Source organism: Chanodichthys erythropterus, chromosome 15 (assembly GCF_024489055.1).
Source record: "Chanodichthys erythropterus isolate Z2021 chromosome 15, ASM2448905v1, whole genome shotgun sequence".
Lineage (NCBI taxonomy): Eukaryota > Metazoa > Chordata > Actinopteri > Cypriniformes > Xenocyprididae > Chanodichthys > Chanodichthys erythropterus.
This window is the reverse complement of record NC_090235.1, coordinates 10,576,356-10,598,674: the sequence shown is the minus strand read 5'-3', so window position 1 is coordinate 10,598,674 and position 22,319 is coordinate 10,576,356. Positions and strand designations below refer to the sequence as shown.

The following is a 22,319-nucleotide window of genomic DNA, read 5'->3' as shown; positions in this document are numbered from 1 at the left end:
TGAGCCTGAATAACAATTTTGGCATACATGCGATAGCCTCTAAAAATAAGGTATAATTATATATTTGTGTTCTCCAAAAGAGAAGAATAAGAAGATGAGGATGTCACATATGGATCATTCCTGACACATATTGCATGGGATCGTTCTGTGAGACTTTTGCATCTTATTTTTTTTTTTAAGTTTGATGCTGGTCGCTATTCACTGCCATTACATGGACGAGTTCTTTTCTTTTAAGAAAAGAAAACAAAATAAATAGTGATTTGTAACATACTATGGACAGATATATCCAGCCTTGCTCTTTACTCATATGTTTCTACAAGGCTTTTTCTGATCCCTTCAGATGTCTCACCCAATCAAACCAATATCAGACTAAATGCAGTAATAAAATAACAACATTTTGCTATATTACACTTTTTAATCATTAACGCAAATAATCATTAGTGACTTATTATGGAGAAAAGAACAGATAGAAATAAAAAGTGACAGAACAGGCAAAAGTTGCATGTTGTAAAAATGCTAAATTATCAGATTATCATATAGCGCACATTACATTTTACAGTTTTTATTTAGCTATAGCACACAAGTCTTATAGTTATTAAGTTGTTGCTGTTTTTTAGACACAAAACACAGATCTTGTAGCATTTTAACATGACATGACATCTTTCCGTCTACAGGGTGGCGGACGTTGGCTCTGATCATTACCTAGTCTGGACAAATATCAAGCTCAAGCTGAAATGCCAAAGTCAAGTCGTGGCCAAGAGTCTGTATGCCATTGAAAAGATTAAAGTCCAAGATACTGCTAACCCTAAGGGTTTGCACTTGACCTCCGAAATCAGTTTAAGATCCTCACTGATACAGCAGACATCAAAGACAGTTGGAAGGTAATGAAGACCATCATCCAGAGCAGATGAGAAGATTGGGCGCAGACGGGGAAAGAGTAAAGAACGATGGATCAGGACATGGCAACTGATCGATGAAAGGCGAAGAGCAAAACAGGGAAGGGATTAGGCTTACACTGGGGATGAACGAGCCCTCGCAAACACACTATACACTGACCCGACAGACCACAGAGACTCCAGAACGCTCCTACTGACCACAACTGAACAGGATAAAAGGTGGATGAAATATTTTCGAGACACCCAACATACAATTTCAGCTTAGAAGGCATTTGATATCCATCAAGACTCAATGTGGGTGATCCTCTTGCTCAGTGGCATCCCAGAAGCCTTCGTCACCATCTTTAAAAACCTGTATCTCAACTCCTCTCCATAAGAACCGACACAGGGTACACAGCTTTTTTTGAGATCACTACTTTCCTTCCGCCAGGACTGCATCCTTTTTCTGATCCTATTTATTGTTGCCCTTGATTTTGTCATGAAGAATTCAACTGCGTACGTCCCTTGGATGGACCAAGATCACCTGACAGATCTTGATTTTCCTGATGACGTGGCCCTGTTCACCAAATAAGAAACTCATGAAAGACATAAATTCTTTGCAATCTTGCATTGAGAAATGTGATTTTTGAATTGTTTGACAATTCTCTCATGTCATTTGACATTTGTATATTATATAATCTTTTCACTTTTATTTTTGATCTGGCCCACATCTGGTCCGCATGTAATCCATATGTACCAGATATGGACTGGGGCGCACTATGTTGCTGTCAGGGAAGTTATTGACAATTACTTATTTCTGTCATTGTACAAATCAGAAGTGAAATCATGTGGAGTTTTGCTACTTCACCTGTAACATTGGTTTTTGTTTTTTTTTATAAAAAGAAACCGTAAAATGGCATTTTTTCAAATTCAGGCATCAGAGCAAATGAATGTTAATCAGTGATTAATTTATTTGTGTATAAGTGCTGTTGTGTGTAGGGACGAGGCAGAGAGAGAATCCAAGTGCTCGCGCAACTTTAATAACAAAAGACAAAAACACAGATAATCCTGACTGGAAAACAGGCAAATAGTCTGGCACCCAGGCACCTTCGATCAAACACCATGAAAGCAAACAATGACTAACAAAACATGGCTGAATCACAAGGATGAGCAACTACAGGTGTGGCTGACGATGGTGAGCAAAGGAACTAACAAGGTTATCAAAGAAACAGAAACCAAACACAGGAAGGAAAAACAGACAATGGAAACTTTGAATACATTTCAACATAAAAGTCCTTACAAAACACAGAACCGGGATTGTGACAGCATCCCACCTGCCGTTAAATTATTTTTATAAATTCCTCGACATGATAGCAAGTAATTGCATCAGGTGTTGTGGGAATGTTACACATTGGTTCAAGTGTTGCAGTCTTAAAGGGATTCTTTTCCCAAAAATGAAAATTCTGTCATTTACTGACCCTTGTGTTGTTCCAAACCCACAAGACTTCATTCATCTCCGGAACACAAAAAGCCTGAATTAAATCTTCATCATATAAAGTGTCTTTACAGAAAATTTGGACTAAACCGAACTATTTATATAGATTAGTTTTATGATCTCTTTATGAACGTTTTGAAGCATCAAAGTGTCAGTTGTGTAGCTGTCAGATGAAAGCTCTCAGATTTCTTTTAAATATCTTTATTTGTGTTCTAAATATTAATGAAATTCATATGGGTTTGGAAAGACATGAGGGTGAGTAAATGATGACAGAATTTAATTTTGGGGTGAACTGACCCTTTAAACTTCACCAAAAATGTTTGTGTGTTTTTTTTTTTTTTGGCAGTTATTTTTTTATACATACACAAACAAGCCCGTATAAAAAAATAAAAAGAGTAATTGCGACTTTTTATCTCAGAATTCTGACTTTTTTTCCTCACAATTTTATTAAACTTTATTTCTCACAGTTCTTACTTTGCTTGCATTTCCTTTCATTGTGACTGACCATCAGGATGCTGCTTTGTTATTAGCCTATTATAGGCCTACAGAAAATGGAGGACATCATAAAGGATTATTTTTAGCGCCGATTTACCAATAAAGAAATTTTGATTTTACTGGAGGAGACACATAAATATTAGTCTCCGGACATATGCATTATGCAGGAATATGCATAGTAGGCATAGAATGTTTCCATGGTAACCTTGTATATGAGTACAGCGTTTCAAGGAAAAAACAGCTTTTACTGCCATCTAGTGGGCTTAATACTAAAACACCAATAGAGTGCCTCAGGGATGATGCATTTTTGTAGGCAAAACCCGGAAGCGATTTAGCATTTTAGGACTTCCGGTTCCAACGCCGTAAAGTCTATGGGTTTTTTGAATGGTTTTTGCTAAATCGCCTGAAATAAGGTCTGAGGTTAACAAAGCCTCTAAATGCTTTCACGTTTTGATCTCTGACATAAAACACACCAGTTATAACCCACTTGTGATTTTTTTTTACTTTTACTGTGTCTTAAAATCAGCGGTTGCTAAAAGGGGCTATTTCTTTTGGCGGGGACTTTAGACGTCATCATTAAAAACGGGACACTTGGACAGCATTTCTCATGAAAAAGTGGATAAGTATTCATACACAGCGCAGATCATAATCAGCGAGCATGTTTTTAAATAAAGTTGTTTTCTAAATATAGTTTGAGGAGACTTGGAGGTGACGACGTTGATCCGCGACCATGGTGTGCTGTAGTCCGTTTATAGCCTACTGTTAGCCTTTTATATCTGACCACTTTATTTAGGCTTCAAAATCTATAAATGTTGTGTAACTTGTAAATATTATCTTGATAGACAAAACGTGTAAGTGTCATAACCCTTTATTAAACACAGAGCTGATTTTCTGCGATTTTCCAAAAGTCTATGAGAAAAAATGCATAGGCTTTCAACCGAGGGAACCCGTGCGCCGCTTACTTCTGGGTTGGCCTACAAAAACGCATCATCCCTGGGGCACTCTATACCAAAGTCCCTTTAAGACAAGTCATTTCACTCTGCGGCCATCTTTGAAACGCCTCTCGGGCATCCTGGGCATCATGCAGCTCCTATCTCTTTGAATGGGGAAACATCAGATTCTCCAAAACTGTTCGTCAACCTTACGATTAAATTTGATATTTGAAATCACCAATGAAATCTAACAATAACCGACTCATAAATTTAGCTTCTAAACGCTCGAATCATGACAAAAAAAAAATGTTCAGGCTGGATCAAGCTAATGCGCATGCGCAGACCTAAATGCGCGTCTCTTCGGAGGCGCGCGTCTGACTGTTTCTATAGAAACCGGTGATTCTAACGGCCGCTGAAGTGACGCGATGACTTTACCAGTCGGCGATTGGCTCTATTTAGAAGGCGGGACTTATTCCGCCATATTGCGCGTTACACTTTCTCCCATTCAAAACAATACGAGTGACACGTCTTGTGTTATTCTATAGTCTTTGTCTGTACCTATCATGTTTCATCAACTTTGTAAATTTGCAACTTATGGAAGCCCATTTCCGCCACATAATAAAAAAATTAAAAGTCGAAATTATGACTTTAAAAATCATAATAATGAGATAAAAAGTCGAAATTGCCACCTGCTGACCTCAGCACAGTTTCATCAACAATATTTTTGGACAAAAATCTGCCGCAATCACACTGAAATGTTTGAAATTTGCTGACAATATATATTTCTTTATGTTATACATGATAGCTCTTTAATAACATACAGTACCACTGATTTAGGTAAATTAATATTCCTTTTCACAGATAAAATATAACTGTGTTTTACAGGAAGTATCATACCAAGAGCCGTCACTTTTTGCCATATAAGCACAATTCTCTCCAGATGGATCATCTGTTCTCCGGTTATTAGGTTGTTTTGGATCCCCGCTGAACCAGAACCTTTAAGAGACAAACAAGCAATAATTCATTTCCAATAATATTTTTAGAAAACAGAAAAAGAGAAATTTAGAAATCGACTCTTTAAAATAATAGAATGTTTTCATTTCAAAACGGCGAAATTTCATAAAAGTCATAAATTATTGAATGTTTAGCAACTCGCCACATACTCAGTTTCACTGCTAAAAGGTAAGCATCACATTGGATGCACGGTTACTTCCTGGTTGTCGTTAAGCCAGCTTGGGCATTTCCGGTGAACTGTTAGCTTATCATTCTGTACTCGTACATTGACATAAAATCAATCAGTGGTTGACTTTTTAATGTTGTATTCATATTGTAAGGCAGTTATCACATTTACCTTTGCCAATAAACCAGTTTTATTGATTGCAGTAAAGGCGAAGCTATTGGGACCATTTAAGAAATGCTGTCTGTAATTGAACACAAGCAAGCATTTTTTTTTTCCCCAGCATGTTCCAATGTAACTTTAATGTGATGACCACAAACATTATTTGTTAATCCTTCTGAGATTGTCCCCATTTGTAAAACCAAACGTTTCAAAATGTAGGAAATCCAACATTAAAAAAAAGACACTTATTTAAAAATAAAAAAGACGCTATAGACCATTACAACCAGCAGGTGGCGGCAGAGTAGCATTTATTTACATATATTAGCCATTTCCTGTAATAGTTTTTCACCTGGTTTCGCTTTTGAATAAATCTTAAACATTATAACATCACTAGGTTTAAAAATAAATTTTGTCAATGTGAAATATGAAGTACCTTTCTTGTGAATGAATTCCACTGAATGTACAGCGCTTTCCCTTTGTAACCACAGCAGCTGTCAGTCAGTGCAGCGCAAGATCAATGATTTTGGCACACGTTAAAACTCACATTTTATTCAATGAATCTAACCAAAGTGCACAATAAATATTTAATTTTTGATGCTTTTTTCCCACACGAAAGTGTTAAACTGATGGTCAAATTGAATTTAGCTGAGGAGGAACAATGAGGTAGGCTACGTCTTTTTAAATTTATTAATTTACTTTTATGTCGTCATACATTTGAATAACTACATTAATGCTATGCCTGACTATGTAAGTGACTATATTCTGATTATAAACTACACTATTAAGTACACATTTCTAATTATTGGGAGCTATTTGTCCCCCTCAATGTCTATGGTGGTTATGGCTATGCATTGATTAACATTCCAAGATATGATGCAGAGTTCTTACTGTACTCCAGTTTCATTGAGAGTTTTGTTGTTCACCCAAACCCAGTGTCCTTCAGTGTCCAGATCATGAAGACCAAGCCAGTGTGACGCACTAGTTCTAGAGACCAGGAAATCCTAATGGAGAAAATAAGTGATAGTGTAAAATAAGTGATTTTGGTATATGTGAAGGTAAATTGAAAGGTAAATTGAGTAAAATGATCTGACTTGCCTGTTCTGATTTGCTGGTTATGGTGACCAGATCGGCTCCTTTAGAAACACAGACATCTCGACTGCTCCACCAGTTCAGTTTATCAGAGCTGAAAAAATACAGCTTTCCACGATGAACTCTCCAGCCATCTATGAGAGGATCCATGTACAAAAATATTCACACTTTGTGTCACACTCAGCTTGTAAACTGACACCATCATAAAAAGACAGCCATTCTCTGAGTGTGTTGTATCTGGCTGTACGATCATTAAAATCTTTCTTCAGAGCTGATGGAAAGACAATTAAATAGTACACAAGCAGCCATTTAGAAAACTGAATAATAAAAGACAACTTACCAACGTGAAGCAGAAGCTGTTTTTTAACTCTGGTGTAGTTGGTTTTAAGTTCCTCTAGTTCCCTTATCATAACTTGAAGAAAATGGGAAAAAAACAGATAAAATGTCTCACATGGTCAGTTCAATGAACACTCAACACTGTTAATGAAACATGTCTGTGCTGCCGTTTATGAAATATAGTTTTGTCACCTGTGCTGTTGATCTCTTGAGCTTCCAGCTGCTTTGAAACCATGATGTGCTGCTCATTCAGTGATTCGAAATCAGCAAGTTTATGATTATCTGTTTAAGATAAAAGCAACAGTGGAAAAAAAATGTTTATGAGGAAAGTATGGAAATGCACACTTAAGACTGAAATTATCTATAAAACAAAGTTCGAGTGGAGTTTGTTGATGGTAGTTTACATTTTCAATATGAAGGTTTGATAATACTTGCCTAATAAAACAGCTTGCTGAAAAAGTATGATTTTACAAAAAAAAAAAAAAGGAAAAAAAAAAAGCATTGCGAGTTCTAATGATTTTACTGTCCTACACTGAGATCAAATAGAAGTACTTACAGTAACTCTGTCAATGCACTCTGAACAAAGCAGTTTTACTCACAAAGCCTCCAGAAAGTGCAGAGACCTCCAAAAGCAAAAACAAGAGAGAAACCCAGAAGAGCCAGAAGAACTTTAGTCCACTTAGGAGAAATGACCCCTCTCTTGTGCTCTTCAATGGAGTTACCTGGGGTCAGAAATTTGATGAGAAAACAAAAAATATTTTTGAACCCTTGAATCTTTGCAGCATTTCTGTCTTGAACTTCCTGAATTTACACTGGGTTCATTTCTGTAAAACATATATATATATTTTTTTAACATATATATATATATTTTTTTTTCAAACATTTTGACAATTGTCAATCAACACATTGATCCAGCCTGACATTGTATTAATTGTACATGTAATTGAACTCCGTTCCACTTAGAGGTAAAATCTTTACCATCTGGAGACTCTTATCTGAATGTTTACCAGTGTGGTTTTATTGTGATCAATGTTACCCAAACAATAATAATAACAATAAAAAAAGTAGACATTAATGGATAATATGTATACCTTGATTGAAATGTAAGCCATTTTGGACAAAAGCATCCGACAAGTGTGTAATTGTCGAATGAACATAAGAAAACCTTACACATTTACTGCTGCGAAATCTTAGAAACAAATTCTAATGCATATACTGATAATATCCCCAGCCTTACCTTTGTACTGAGAGCATTCTTCATCTAAAGCAGCTGTTAAAAGCATGAAACCAGAATTGTCATTGACTGTATCCATTTCATGAGCCTGACAGAAGATGCAAGTGTTTCGTCTTGAGTGCTGGTTGAACAATGAAGTCACATTAAATGTTATTCTCTTTAATACACACAGGAAATAATGAAGTTATGAGTCTGAACAACAGATCCAGCTACTAATATTACATGAATGATATTCTGAGACCCAAGCATAAACTTTTGTCTGCTGTAGTGGACGCTATTTATTAGCAAATGTCTCTGACACTGTACGCGTCACCGTTTTAAGGATGTGAGATGACGACAAGCCAGTGGAGGGAGTGTGAAGCTCTGTTCTACTAATAAACCCTCGGTCTGCTCATTCATGCAGATGTAAATTTGACTTGTGCCACCTACATAAACATTGTTGCAGACCAGGTATGGTGTTCCCTGGGGGAAGTGGGCTCTTTCAACAGGATAACACACCCTGCCACACAGCACACATTGTTCAGGAATGGTTTGAGGATGATGAAGAGTACAAGGTGGCCTCTAAATTCCCCACATCTCAATTGAGCAGCTGTGGGATTGGACCAACAATTTCAATCCAAGCCTATGGGACGTGAAAGACCTGCTGCTAACATTTTGGCACCACAGGACACCTTCAGGAGTCAGCAAGTCGGGAGATTTGTCCATTGTTCCATTACTTTCATTTGTTTATTTATTATTACTTTGTATTATTACTTTACTATTTCTATGCCTACCTGGTGGATAAACATTATTTCTGAGTTCGGCTTTCAGTTGTTACCTCATCCCATTTAGACCCTAATGGAGATTTGAGAAGAATCATCAAAAGGTTGCTGTTGTAGCGAGAATTTCCTTTTGTAGAGCAGAAAACGTTACTTATCATGCACTTTGCAGACCTTTTACATTCACACACAGCTATATACACACTGCATTAATGTCTGAAAAAGCATAATAGGGGCACAAGTACAATTGTCTCTTCATTTTAAATGGACAGCAATAGTTAATCATGTCTGACAACTCGACAAATATGTTTTCAGTATTATTGATATATCATCGCATTACAAATGAACTGGTTCTATGCATTTATTTCCATTCAAAGTAATGAAAATTGATTGAATTAAACCACTGCAGCAGCTTCACACACAAATCTTTTCACTTGAAAACAGAAAGCATCTGTCCAGAAGTCCGTCTCTCCCGCTGGATGTCCCAGACTAGCACAGTTTTCACCTGCCGGATGGCCTTTAGTCCAGTTGTCAGGCTCTCTGACTCCCAAAACCAGTGTCCCTCAGTGTACAAATCATTCAGACCAATCCAGTGAGTTACTTTAACTTTAGAGGTAAGAAAATCCTGATGGAGAAAAAAGTTACTAGTGAGATCAGATGTAAGACACATAAGGTTCAGAGCAGAGAATTGTATCTAGGGTCAACATAAAAGCAGTTTTCAAGGAATAGCAGAAGTCACAGAAAACTAAACCACAACCAAACAACCTAATTTCCAATACTCCTCTACTTTTCTGCTTTTCACTTCTGCTTTAGCTTATAAATCAGTTACAGATGGAAAAAAATCCTGCCTTTCATTCAGTTTCACTCAGAAATATGCAGCGTCATATGCAGAAGAGTTTAAGTAAAAATGGTTCAATGTTTCATGTTGACCTAATATTTACAGTGGTGTTTAATTTTTTTCTCCAGCTTAATATTTTGTATAGAATATAAAGAAATCTTAATTCAGGCCTATAAAGAAAATACAAATTTTTCTTAGTGTGAAGAACATTTTAATAATCTCCATTATAAATAACCTTTTGTGCAACGGAAAGGTTTCATGGATGTTATGTAAGATTTTTCATGTTAGCCTATTATTCGCTTTTTTGCTGCTAACGAACAGCTTAATCAAACTTGAACCAACGGGACCTTCCCTTCCCAGGCTGTCTATGAATGCCTGTAGACTGATTTTTATGTGAAGGACATGGGATGGTTTTGCCAGGAAAATCTAAAGAAAACTGTCCCTTGTCACTGTATGGAATGTGAGCACGAGCACAAGCAACAAGTTGCTGGCTGCAGTTCACTTAATGACCACTAGGGATCGCTAACAACAAGGGTTTCTGAATTCTAGCTCCTTTATAGGTTCTTCACTGATGTATGTCAATAAAGAACATTTATTTAGGAGTATACAAAGTGTTGAACTGCAGAACACACCTGCTCTGCTTGGCTGTCTATGATCACTAGATGTCCTCCTAGAGTCACACAGTGATCTCGACTCTGTGTCCAGTTCATCATGACCGTAGAGAAGAAGTAACACTTTTCCCACTTTTTCACCTGCGGCATTGTGGTCCTGATCAGACGCAGACATATTGAAATCTGAATTTAAAAAAAGCAACAGATGCCAAAAAAAATAAACAGAATATCACATGCTTAAATTTAGACATGAAAGATGAGTTTAGAAGTAAAATAGTTACGTGCATGTTAGAAGCACCGCCAGTGTACAGACACCTCCGAGAGCAAAGACGATACCGACACTGAGAACCATCAGAAGAACTTTAGCCCATTTATGTAGAGCAGCTTCTTTCTTGAGGGTCTTTTGATCTGTGATTAGAAGTCAGGGTAAGTTTCTAATAATTATGTATTCAAGTCAAACATCTAAAAAAAGAAGCAAATACAGTAGATATACATATGTATAAATAAGGGAAAATGTTGTTGTACATTATGGTGTGTAACATAAGAACCTGACAAATATGTAAATAAATGCACATTAAATATTGATATAAGTGTGTTGTCATTTTACTATTTTCCCAAAACAATAAACACTACACTTAAAAAAGTATACATTTTTAAAAAATAATGTTCCTTCTACCTGCATACTTTATGTTGTGTACAGTGGCACTTACAGTATGTTGAAGCATTCAAACTGTTTATCAGTGTTCATTATGTCTGTGTGTTTGATGGGTTTGTGAGCCATTTGAATGTTAAGAGGTTATCATTATGATTTTATCTTAAAATTGTGAGCTTTGTACAGTTGGGTTTGTAGATTTAAATAAATCAGTAAATTATGGAGTGCCGCAAGGGTCTGTTTTAAAGGGATAGTTCACTCAAAAATGAAAATTTGATGTTTATCTGCTTACCCCCAGTGCATCCAAGATGTAGGTGACATTTTTTCTTCAGTCGAATGCAAATTATGATTTTTAACTGCAACCGCTGCCGTATGTCAGTCAAATAATTGCAGTAGATGGGAACTTCAACTATAAGAGTGAATAAACCTTGCTTAGACAAATCCAAATTAAACCCTGCGGCTCGTGACGACACATTAATGTCCTAAGACACGAAACGATCGGTTTGTGTGAGAAACCGAACAGTATTTATATAATTTTTACTTCTAATACACCACTATGTCCAACTTCGTTCAGCTTCCTGTTAGTGAGGTCAAAAAACGCGTTGTGAAGACGGAAGTGATGTCTCGCCCATATACTTCAATGAGCGCGAGACATCACTTCCGTTGTCAGAGCGCGATCAGACCTCACTAACCGGAAGCTGAACGCAGCTGGACATAGTGGTGTATTAGAGGTAAAAAATTATATAAATACTGTTCGGGTTCTCGCACAAACCGATCATTTCGTGTCATTAATGTGTCGTCACGAGCCGCAGGGTTTAATTTGGATTTGTCTATGGAAGTTTTTTCGACTCTTATTGTTCAAGTTCCCAATCACTGCTATTATTTGACTGACAGATGGCAGCGGTTGCAGTTAAAAATCATAATTTGCGTTCGACTGAAGAAAAAATGTCCTCTACATCTTGGATGCCCTGGGGGTAAGCAGATAAACAAATTTTCATTTTTGGGTGAACTATCCTTTTAAGCTATTTTCAATATACATTGCACCTTGGTAATGTTATTAGAAAACACGGGATTAGTTTCCACTGATATGCTGATGATGCTCAGTTATATATTTAATCATAATCAGATGAAATATTTAAATTAAGTTGACAGAGTGTGTTAAACATAAAAAATATTGGATGACCAGTAATTTTCTTCTATTAAATTCAGATAAGACTGAGGTTGGACCAAAACCCTGTACACAGAATCTATTAAAATACAACTTGCATCTAGAAGGATTTACTGTTACTTCATCCTCTACAGTTAAAGACCTGGGTATTAGACAGCAACTTGTCTTTTGAAAATCATATTTCATATTTTACAAAAACAGCCTTCTTCCACGTCAGAAACCAGCAACACGTTCAACACTTTAATGTAAAATAAACAACAAAACGAAATTAAAAGCACATAAACAAAATGTAAATAGTCCAGGGCTGCGTTTCGCAAAAGCATCGTAAGCTTAAGTTGATCGTAGCTCCATTGAAACCAATGGAGCTACGATCAACTTAGGCTTACGATGCTTTTGGGAAACGCTACCCAGGCCTGGTCCTTACTTGTCCTTCACGGTTGTCGCTCCTCCTTTTATGCTCCCGGAGCTCCTCCGTGAGAAACTCGAGACCAGTTAGGTGTGCAGGTGGCGCTCATCATCAATCACACCACCGGCCTCATCCAGTTCTCATGGATCTATGCTTTCCACATAAGTACAGCCTGCGAGGGGCGATATGGGTATCGGCTGATACCGATTGTTGGCCGATACATCTGTGCATCTCTAGTTTTTAGTACCTTTCTGGGCATTGAAAAAGGAAATGATCTTGCTGGCAATGCAGGCCTCACTGAGCCATCAGATTTTATCAAAAATATCTTAATTTGTGTTCTGAAGATGAATGAAGGTCTTACGGGTGTGGAATGACATGAGGGTGAGTAATTAATGACACAATTTTCATTTTTGGGTGAATTAACCCTTTAAGGTCACAAAACTCTAGACTTTTGGTAGTACCTAGGATATCTAAGTCCACTAAAGGAGGGAGAGCGTTTGCATTTGGCTCCTAAACTCCTGAAAAGCCTTTCTGATAATGTTCGTGGCTCAGACACTCTCCCATTTTAAATCTAGATTAAAGACATGCAGTCTTTCGCCAAACATTCAAATAATACATCTCATAACCTTATACTCCAGTTTTATCAGATCAAATGTAGATGACTTTTACTTGAAATGCTATGAACAGCAGCTATACTAATTATTACGGCCCGAGCACCGATGGTGCGAGGACCCTTTTGTAATTGCTCTCCAATTCATCTTCTTCTCCGAAATGAATCACATTTTTGAGGACCTAAACATACTTGAAAATTCATGAAACTTTGCACAAGTGTCAGAAGTGGTGAAAATTTACTTGTGATATGGGTTTCAGAATTAGGTGTGGCAAAATGGCTCGAGTGCGCCACCCACAAAATTTCAATTAAGCACCCTTTGCGCTACATTTCACAGACAAGTATGAAATTCGGTAGACACACGTCAGCCCAATATCTATAAAAAAGTCACTGGGTGCAAAAATCTGAAAACCCAACAAGAAGTGAGATATTTTTACATTTCCAGATGTTGTACTTTAACAAACTCCTCCTAGAGCTTAAATCAGATCAACATCATATTTGGTCAGCCTAATCTAAAGGCCTTTGCGACATTAAATTGCGAAGATCTAGAGTTTTCACTTACGGGCATGTCTGTGGCAGCCTGACAAATTTCAATGTTTTGCCATGAAACAGGAAGTTGTTGTAACTCGGGTATACAATGTCCGATCTGTCCCAAACTTTACATTTTTTATAAGAGTCCTGAGGGCTGTTTCATAAAAGATGCTAAGAAAAGCGAGGATTAAACTCCAAAACCTGACTTGAGTTAACCTAACAAATGAGTTTGGGCTAAAACGGTTTCATAAAAGGTAATTGAAGTTCACGCAGTCCCGCTTCACGATTCGATCCAGGTTCACATAGTCAAGATAATTTCACGTGAACGCTTTTTTTAAGCAGCCCTAGATGTCGATCATGGATCAAATCGATCCACCATCGGTAACAGCATACATTTTGTGCTATTTTATGCGTTTGAGAGATGGGGTTTTCCTCAGTGCATAACTTACTTTTCACAAGTTTATTCTCCATCTGTAAATGTTAGAAAGTCATGCAAATATTTCCATTTTGTGGCTAAACTAACGGTGAACGTTAAACAGACGGAACGCAATATAGTGCCCCAGGGATGACGCGTTTTTGTAGGCAAAACCCGGAAGCGATTTAGCATTTTAGGGCTTCCGGTTCCAACGCCGTAAAGCCTAGGGGTTTTTTGAATGGGTTTTTGCTAAATCGCCTGAAATAAGGTCTGTGGTAAACAAAGCCTCTATATTTTCACGTTTTGATCTCTGACATAAAACACACCAGTTATAACCCACTTGTGATTTTTTAAACTTTTACTGCGTCTTCAAATCAGCGGTTGCTAACAAATTGCTAAAAGCGACTACTTCCTTTGGTGACTTCCTAAGTGATTAATTGAGTGATGATTGAGCATTATTGAAGACACCTGATGATAACAAGCAGAATCACTGGAGGAGAAAATCACAATTTTTAAGTTACCATCATCGAGGTCAGGGTTTGTTTTAGTTGAGCTCTTGACCCTTGCCTTTTTAATATTAGATTTTGTTTGGACAGTTTCAACTGCATTAAAACCAACCGCAAAGAGAAAAGATGATTAGGTGATATTGGTTATGTTTTTACATAATCATTGTTTGATCTGAATCACTGAACTCATCTAGAGCCCAGTCTCTGAGTTAGATTTACATTATTGATTACAGCAGCACTGTGATTCTGCAGCACAAGATCAGCTTATACTAGAGGTGGGCAGATCGATACTAATATCGATAATATCGATACCAACGTTGGTATCGGTATTGATCGATACCAACGTGAAAATATCGATACTTAAGTTTCAGTTTCTCTCGTTTTGCGACCTGGCCGTGTTTGTCAAAATGCTGCTGCTGTCACAGAGCAGAGCAAGCTCTCAAGAGTGCTGCTCGTGCTCGACACTGCTCTCCTCCCCCTCTCCTGTGTTGTACCGTCACGTGACTCACCACTAGCGCTACCACCAGCAGGCGCGCGCGCCTCTCAGCCGCGCATTTCTAACAGCAGTCAGTCAGAGGCGGAGAATGGCAGCAGAGAGAAAGAGGAGCGTTGTATGGCTGTATTTTCAGGCCGAAAATGAGACAACAGCGACTTGTACCATTTGTAGAAAGTCTTTAAAATACAGTGGCAATACAACTAATTTGTACAAACATATGAAAAATCACGGACCAGAAAATGCAGAGCTGCAGAAACGGAGAGAGGAGGAGAAAAATCCCCCTACCCCACCCCCTGGCCCCGACAGACCCGCGACTCAGAGGCAGAAGTCACTGCCAGAGGCATTTCAGTTTGGCAGAGAATATCCAGGTAGATAAGAGTGATGAAAGACATATTTTAGTCATCTTCAGCATTAGTTAATAATAATTAATAACTGGTCATTTGTTACTTTAGTCAACTTAAGAATTATGCTAAGACCTAGAAGTAATACATTAATTCCATTGAAGCGTGTTATTTAAATGAATACATTTACTGGAACTGAAACGAATATACTGAATATAATGTAGGTCATATTTGATATTTGAATATAATTACCCTTTTTGTGTTAGCTGTGAAAGGGATACTAGTTTCTATATTTAAACTACACGTAGATGTGCACCAGACTTAATTATTTTTATTATTTATTATTTTATCAATAGCTGATTCTCCAAGAGCAGTGGATATTACAAGGCGCCTATCAGAAATGATTGTGAAGGACCTGCAGCCTCTTTCCATAGTGGAAGATGTCGGCTTCAGGAATTTTGTAAAGACACTTGAGCCACGGTACAAAATTCCAAGTAGGAAAACTCTGATGGAGGGGAAACTACCTGCACTTTATGAAGAGTGCTCCTCTAAGGTCAGAAAGGCATTAAGCAGTGTGGACAATGTTGTGCTGACAACTGACATGTGGACATCAACAGCGACAGAGGCATATTTAACAGTCTCATGCCACATCATAGATGAAAACTGGCAAATGCTGGCATACGTGCTTGAAACGTGCTCTGTTTCTGGACAACACACTGCAGACAATATTTGTTCGCAGTTAACCAGAATTGCGGAAGAATGGAGCATTTCAGAAAAGATTCAGGCTGTAGTAACAGACAATGGCGCCAACATGGTTGCTGCTGTGCGTAAAGCTGGTTGGTCACACTACCCATGTTTCGCACACACTTTAAATTTGGTGGTGAAAGACTCTCTCAAGGCTCACCCTGACATACTAGAACTCCAGAAGAGAAGTAGTGCTATAGTTACTTTCTTTCACCACAGCACTAGAGCTGCAGACAAGCTAAAAGAAATCCAAAAGCAGCAGAAGTTCCCTGAACATAAACTCCTTCAAGCAGTTGAGACAAGGTGGAACTCTGTCTTCTACATGTGGGAGAGATTGTTGGAGCAAAAAGAGGCAGTTACCACAGTTCTCTGTCTACTTGGCAAGAGCTCGCTTTGCTTGAATGAGGAGCAATGGTCTGTTATCAGTCTCTCTATTGACGCACTGAGACCATTTGAAGAAGCAACCAGGGAGGTATCTACTGAAAAACATGTTTCAGTTTCGAAGGTGATTCCCCTGGTTTCAGTGCTCCTGAGAACTGCTTTAGCTTCTGAGCGACAAGGTAGCAAGCTAGCTGCTGAGCTGTCAGCACAATGCCATCATCGTTTCAGGTCTATTGAGACATTTTATGGTCTTGCTGTCAGCACCTATCTGGACATTCGATTTAAAAACCTGGGATTCCGTGACTCTGCAAATGTTGAGCCTGTAAAAGCTCGACTCATTACAGAAATGCAGTCAATGAGTGAGACCTCAGCACCTTCAACATCTGGATTAAGCTCTGCCACCAGCTCTGCCACCAGCTCTGCCACCAGCTCTGCTTCAGCCCCTACAACTAGTTCAAGCTTGTCTGCAGGGGCTCCTGCATCCCCACCTGCAGCAAAAGGTGGGATATGGGAAAATTTTGACTCTCAGGTCCTTGCATCTCAGCGGCATCGGACAACTAGCACAGATGCACTAATTGAACTGCGCAGGTACTCAGAAGAGAGGCCAATTCCTCGTAATCAGGATACACTACTTTGCTGGAAAAACAACGCACAAACATTCCCCTCTCTTAGCAAACTTGCGAAGAAAAACCTGGGAGTGGTTGCAACATCAGTGCCAGCTGAGAGGATTTTTTCAAAGGCAGGACAGTTAATTAGTCACAGGCGATCTGCAATAAAGGCAAAAAATGTGAACATGATTCTGTTCCTGAACAAAAACCTCTAACCACAACCTCTTTTCTGCACAGGGGAACAGGGACCACAGGGGATTCTGGGAGTATTTCTTTGAACTGAAGGCTTTGGGTGTTGTTTAATTTTTACATTTTATATTTTGTATTTACAGTAATTGGTTTTTATTTATGATTATTTATTTTTTTTTTAAATCCTGAAAAGAAGTGCACTAAAGAGGAGAAACGTTATTTTGTTCTCATTATATCGTATTACAAGGAGAATTTGTTTTACATTTTTTATATTTATTGTGAAGTAAAACTTTGACTTTGTTTATTTAAGAAAAAAATCCTGAAAAGAAGTGCACTAAAGAGGAGAAACATTTTTTGTTAACATGCTACTTGAAAAGAGAATTTGTTTTTACATTTTTTATATTTGTGAAGTAATCATTTTGTAACTTTGTTTATTTAAATAAAACAGAAGTAACCAAAAGTTGTTTCTGAACAAAAGCTTTTGTAGTACTGATTAATAACCCAAAATGCAAATCACAAAAACAAATTAAAAGTCATGAAAATTCATTTAGATTTAGGTTGAAGATGCATCCACCTTAATTATTAAAAAGTATCGGTATTGGTATCGGTATCGGCGATACTGGCCCTGTATTTACTTGGTATCGGATCGATACCAAATCTAGCGGTATCGCACACCTCTAGCTTATACAATACAGAATTTTTTTTTTTTTTTAAAGTTGTCCTTATCACATACAAAAAAAAAAAAATTTGCACACACAGCCATCAAGAATCAGCCTGTGAATCTCAACAACGGTGACAAGCAACATATTCTAATAAACTGATAAACTCTGGACATTAGAAAACAAGCTACTAAAAAGTCACATAAAAACAGAACAAAATAAAATAGTGAGAATAAAGGAAATTACTAAGACAATTCAGCTCATAATTTATTCATGCAGCAATGCATGATGGGAGCCATGGGTGAGTTTTGATTGGTGGCTCCCAGAATGCACTACAACATGCTTTATGATGGCCACCACTGCTGAGATTCACAGGATGATTCTTGATGTCTGTGTGTTTAAATGAGTGTTTTTCTTTTAAATCAGATCTCTAAAAAAATTATATTGATAAAGCTGATCTTCTGCTGTAGAATCACAGTGCTGCTGTAATCAATAATGTAAATCTAACTCAGAGATTGAGCTCTAAATGAGTTCAGTCAGTGATTCAGATCTAATAATGATTAAATGAAAACATAACCAACACCTGATCATCTTTTAACTTTACTTGTCTGGTTACTTTTAATGCAGTTAAAATTGCCCAAATAAAATCTAATATTAAAAAGTCAAGGATCAAGAGCTCAACTAAAACAAACCCTGACCTCGATGATGGTAACTTAAAAATTGTGATTTTCTCCTTTGGTGATTCTACTTGTTATCATCAGGTGTCTTCAATAATGCTCAATCATCACTCAATTAATCACTTATTTATCTCATTAATGCTTCAGTGGGTAGAATAAAAATATGGCAGGACTTTTACTCTTTGGACCCTGGATTACCCAACTCTGTATATATATATATATATATATATATATATATATATATATATATATATATATATATATATATATATATATGAGACCAGAGTATAGATTATATATGGGCCTTGGAAAAGGCTAGCTGACTTTATTGTGCTTTGACTACAGTGGGTTGTTCCAGTGTGGACAAGAACCATGCATGTCACTTCTGCAGGCTGCATCTTACTTGGTCACTCTTTTCATAGCTTTTGCTGGCTCTGAGACACTCACTTAGTATTTCTGCTGCTCTTTGTCTAGCAAAAAAATCACTCATCACTTAATAAAAGCTTACAAATGAAGGCGTGATTGTTTCAGGGGCCTTGTCACAGGTCTATTGATTTTGAATTTCTGTGTTACTTTTGCTATATTTTCACACTTAAAACAATGATTTGGTAATCCTCTTGTACTCTTTTGTGCTAAGAAATACGTCTCCTGGCAGTTCTCTCCCAAGTGCTTCCATTGTTGTCAGTATTAAGTCTGAGAATGATTCAGAGTTTTAAGAAATTACTTCTTTTTAAATGTTTTGGTTCATCATACTTACCTTTAATAATAAAAAAAATGCTACTTAGATCAATATTTGTTTTTTATTTAGCACTATTTAGTAAATGTGTATGTATGTGTATATATATATATATATATATATATAATGTGTGTGTGTGTTAATAAAGTAAAAAAATTGTATGTCAGAGAGTCAGCTGTAATATCATTGCGTTCCTATTGGTCAGTGTTAGAGAAGCTCAGCTTAGCCTGACAGTTAGCCTGCTCCGGACCAGGCTAGTTTCCCAGCATAAGTTGCCAGAGTAACTGAGTTTGAACTAATTTAAGTTTGTTTTATGAAACAGAATTCGCTGACAAAAAGTCTGACTAAGTAAAATAAGCCTGGCTTGTTTTCTAATCTTGTTTTATGAAACAGCCCTCCGGTAATAGGCTCAGGATTAAATTTGTCTGCTATTTCTTTGCACAGTAGCTAGGTGTCACTAGTGAGCAATGCTGAATGAAGCTTCGGGTAAGGAACCTTTGGGAAAAGCAATGGGTTGCAAAGCTTCAGTGCTTCGTGAGGCTTCATTTGCCAATCACTACAGATAACAATAAACAGTCCAAAGGCAGAGTATCATAAACCGGAAACAGGCAGGATCAATAACAGACAGGATACAAACACTCAGAACTGACACTGTGTGAATCAAGACCTCACCCTGAAGTGGTGTGTGAATGAGTCTTAAATAGTCCAGATAATGAACTACAGCTGAGTGTGAGTGATTGAGTGCAGGTGATTGTCAGGGAGGATTCTGGGAATTGGAGTCTGGGAGCTGACAGGAACTGATGGTGATCGTGACAATACCCAAACAACACCAGACCATGAGCAAATATAACTGCAAGCAGCAAAATGGGGCCAAACTCCAAAGAGACAGCAACAGCAGTGCAGATCTAGAAGAGCACAAAGAGAAGAAAGAAATAGAATGTACATGACGAACAGTTCACGTACATGCTGTTGATGATCCCTAATATTGTGCTGATATGTTGAATTGTTTAAAAGATCTTGCAATTTAATGTAAAATTTCAAAATGCCAGACTGAGGGTTTGTCCAATATAGACACCAAGATCATGATTTTTTCCACGATCAAGGTTACTCTATTCAAATCAACAAATAAGTTAGGTTAAAAGTAATCAAAAGAAGTCAGATTATATTACCTTAAATGTAGTCACGCAGTCCCACTAATTCGATCCAGGTTCACCTAGTCAAGATAATTTCGCGTGCACGCTTTTCTTAAGCAGCCCTAGAGGTCGATCATGGATCAAATCGATCCACCATCGGTAACAGCAGTACTACAGCTGCCAAACAAAATGTATTCATATATTTTAAAACAATTAAATATTGGGCACAAAACATTTAGCCAGTAAGAAGGGAAAACCTGTAGGTTTTACACACACACACACACACACACACATATCTACCCACTAAACACTGGACATCGGATAGACGTGCAGATCATTAGGTCCGTCGGTCCATGACCATTTCTGAACATCTATTCGACGTCCAAACTAGGTCCACTATTTGGACGTCCAACCATGACCCAACTTGGACATCATCTTGACGTTCAACATTTGACCTTTGAATGGGGTCATTTTTTTGGACGTCATTTGGATGTCAATAACAGATGCAGGAAATTGACATGATTAATATGTAATATTTGTTTTATAGGGCCTATCAACATGATTAATACATGAAGAGCTCAGATGCAAAAGCCTCTAAGTGCCATCTGAAATTTTCTTCTAGAATGATAATTTTTATAAAGCTTGTATATTTAAGTTCAATAATTTCACTTAAATGGCAACGCAAATTACCTATTAATTGTCATTTAAGTGAAAGTACTTAACTATACCACAGCAAAATCCCCAGTGTTAAATTAACTGTCTATCCAGATGCCTTTAAAAAAAATAAAAAATAAATAAACTATTATTTGTAATATAACATAATGGTGTATAAAGACTATACGAACAGATATATTCCTGCAGCCTTGCTCTATACTCATGTTTCTATAAGACTTTGCTGCATTACTGACCTCTTGTTGAGAAAAGAACAGAGAGAAATACAAAATAAAATGCAAAATTATCAGATTATCAGTGATTAAATCCATTCTGTTTCTCAAACAAACATATAGTATGGCCTTAAAAGACTTGGAATAGTAGCACACATTACATTTACAGTATTTATCTATAGCACACAAGTCTTATAGTCATTCGTTGCTATTTTAGACACAAAACACAGATCTTGTAGCATTTGTGGTAGATTTTCCAAGACGCACCCGACTTAAGTTACCTCCCTGGGGCGTCTCCTAATTGACACTCAGTAATATTTCGGGTCAACGTCTAGACCCCCTTAAACCTTGTTCCCTAACCTGACTTGCTGCAGCAATAACCAGAGACTCCAGTTTTTGTCCTTCAAAGCTTAATCATGACCAGGAGAGTTCTCATCAATTCCAGAGGATCTCTCTCCGAACAAAGAATACAACAGGTTTTATAGGATTACAGGTACACTTCACAGTCAGTATGGCATGATCTATTACTCATTATCATCAGTCTCAATATGATTGATTTTGATTTAAGAAAAACATCAGTTCCTCTGTCCCGCATACATTTAGATTAGAACAACCGGCACCGCGCTGAACCAGAACCTTTAACACACAAACAATCTGTGTATAGACACATCTTTAACAGTATAGTTAACTGTAGCTAAAATTATTACCTCAGTTTTTGGATGATTGTTTTTATGCTTTTTTGTTTATCAACTTGTCAATTCAAACTATATTGATTATCATTTGATGATGTCACACTTGCAGATTTCTTTGAGTGTGTCCCTCAGTGTCCAGATCACTGACACCAATGCACCCAGTGCGTCACTTTAATTTTAGAGAACAGAAAATCCTAAAGGAGAAAATATACATAGGTAGTGTCAAATAATTATTTGGTATAGGTCAAGGTATTAAACACCTTTAAGTCCAGGTGATATGTGCAAAAATTGAGGTGATATGTTCACTTTTTCTTAAAAGCATGAAACTTGGTACACTTGTACAGTTTGAGGCCCTGAGAGCATTTGGGTTGGTTCAAAATCAAGCCAGAAACAATTCAAGTTTTTGAATTGTTTCTGGCTTGATTTTGACATCTGAATAGTATGTAATGAGATAAAACGTGAAACATAATCAACCCAAATGCTCTCAGG

At 37.3% G+C, this 22,319-nt stretch overlaps 2 protein-coding genes and 1 pseudogene across 2 annotated transcripts; 1 reads left to right on the top strand and 2 right to left on the bottom strand.

Annotated features, from left to right (window-relative positions):
- Window positions 1-2,233: 2,233 nt before the first annotated feature.
- LOC137037523 (CD209 antigen-like protein E) lies at window positions 2,234-8,042 on the bottom strand. Its single transcript, XM_067411567.1, has 7 exons — window positions 7,799-8,042; window positions 7,161-7,283; window positions 6,754-6,843; window positions 6,566-6,637; window positions 6,232-6,359; window positions 6,025-6,137; window positions 2,234-4,793 (listed from the first exon to the last, which is right to left on the bottom strand). The coding sequence occupies exons 1-7, from the start codon at window positions 7,872-7,874 to the stop codon at window positions 4,640-4,642; spliced, it is 756 nt and encodes a 251-aa protein (XP_067267668.1). The 5' UTR covers window positions 7,875-8,042; the 3' UTR covers window positions 2,234-4,639.
- A 906-nt stretch (window positions 8,043-8,948) lies between these two features.
- Window positions 8,949-13,840, bottom strand: LOC137037134 (C-type lectin domain family 4 member E-like; annotated as a pseudogene).
- Window positions 13,841-15,003: 1,163 nt separating this feature from the next.
- LOC137037133 (zinc finger BED domain-containing protein 4-like) lies at window positions 15,004-17,075 on the top strand. Its single transcript, XM_067410956.1, has 2 exons — window positions 15,004-15,154; window positions 15,484-17,075. The coding sequence occupies exons 1-2, from the start codon at window positions 15,004-15,006 to the stop codon at window positions 17,073-17,075; spliced, it is 1,743 nt and encodes a 580-aa protein (XP_067267057.1).
- Window positions 17,076-22,319: the final 5,244 nt, after the last annotated feature.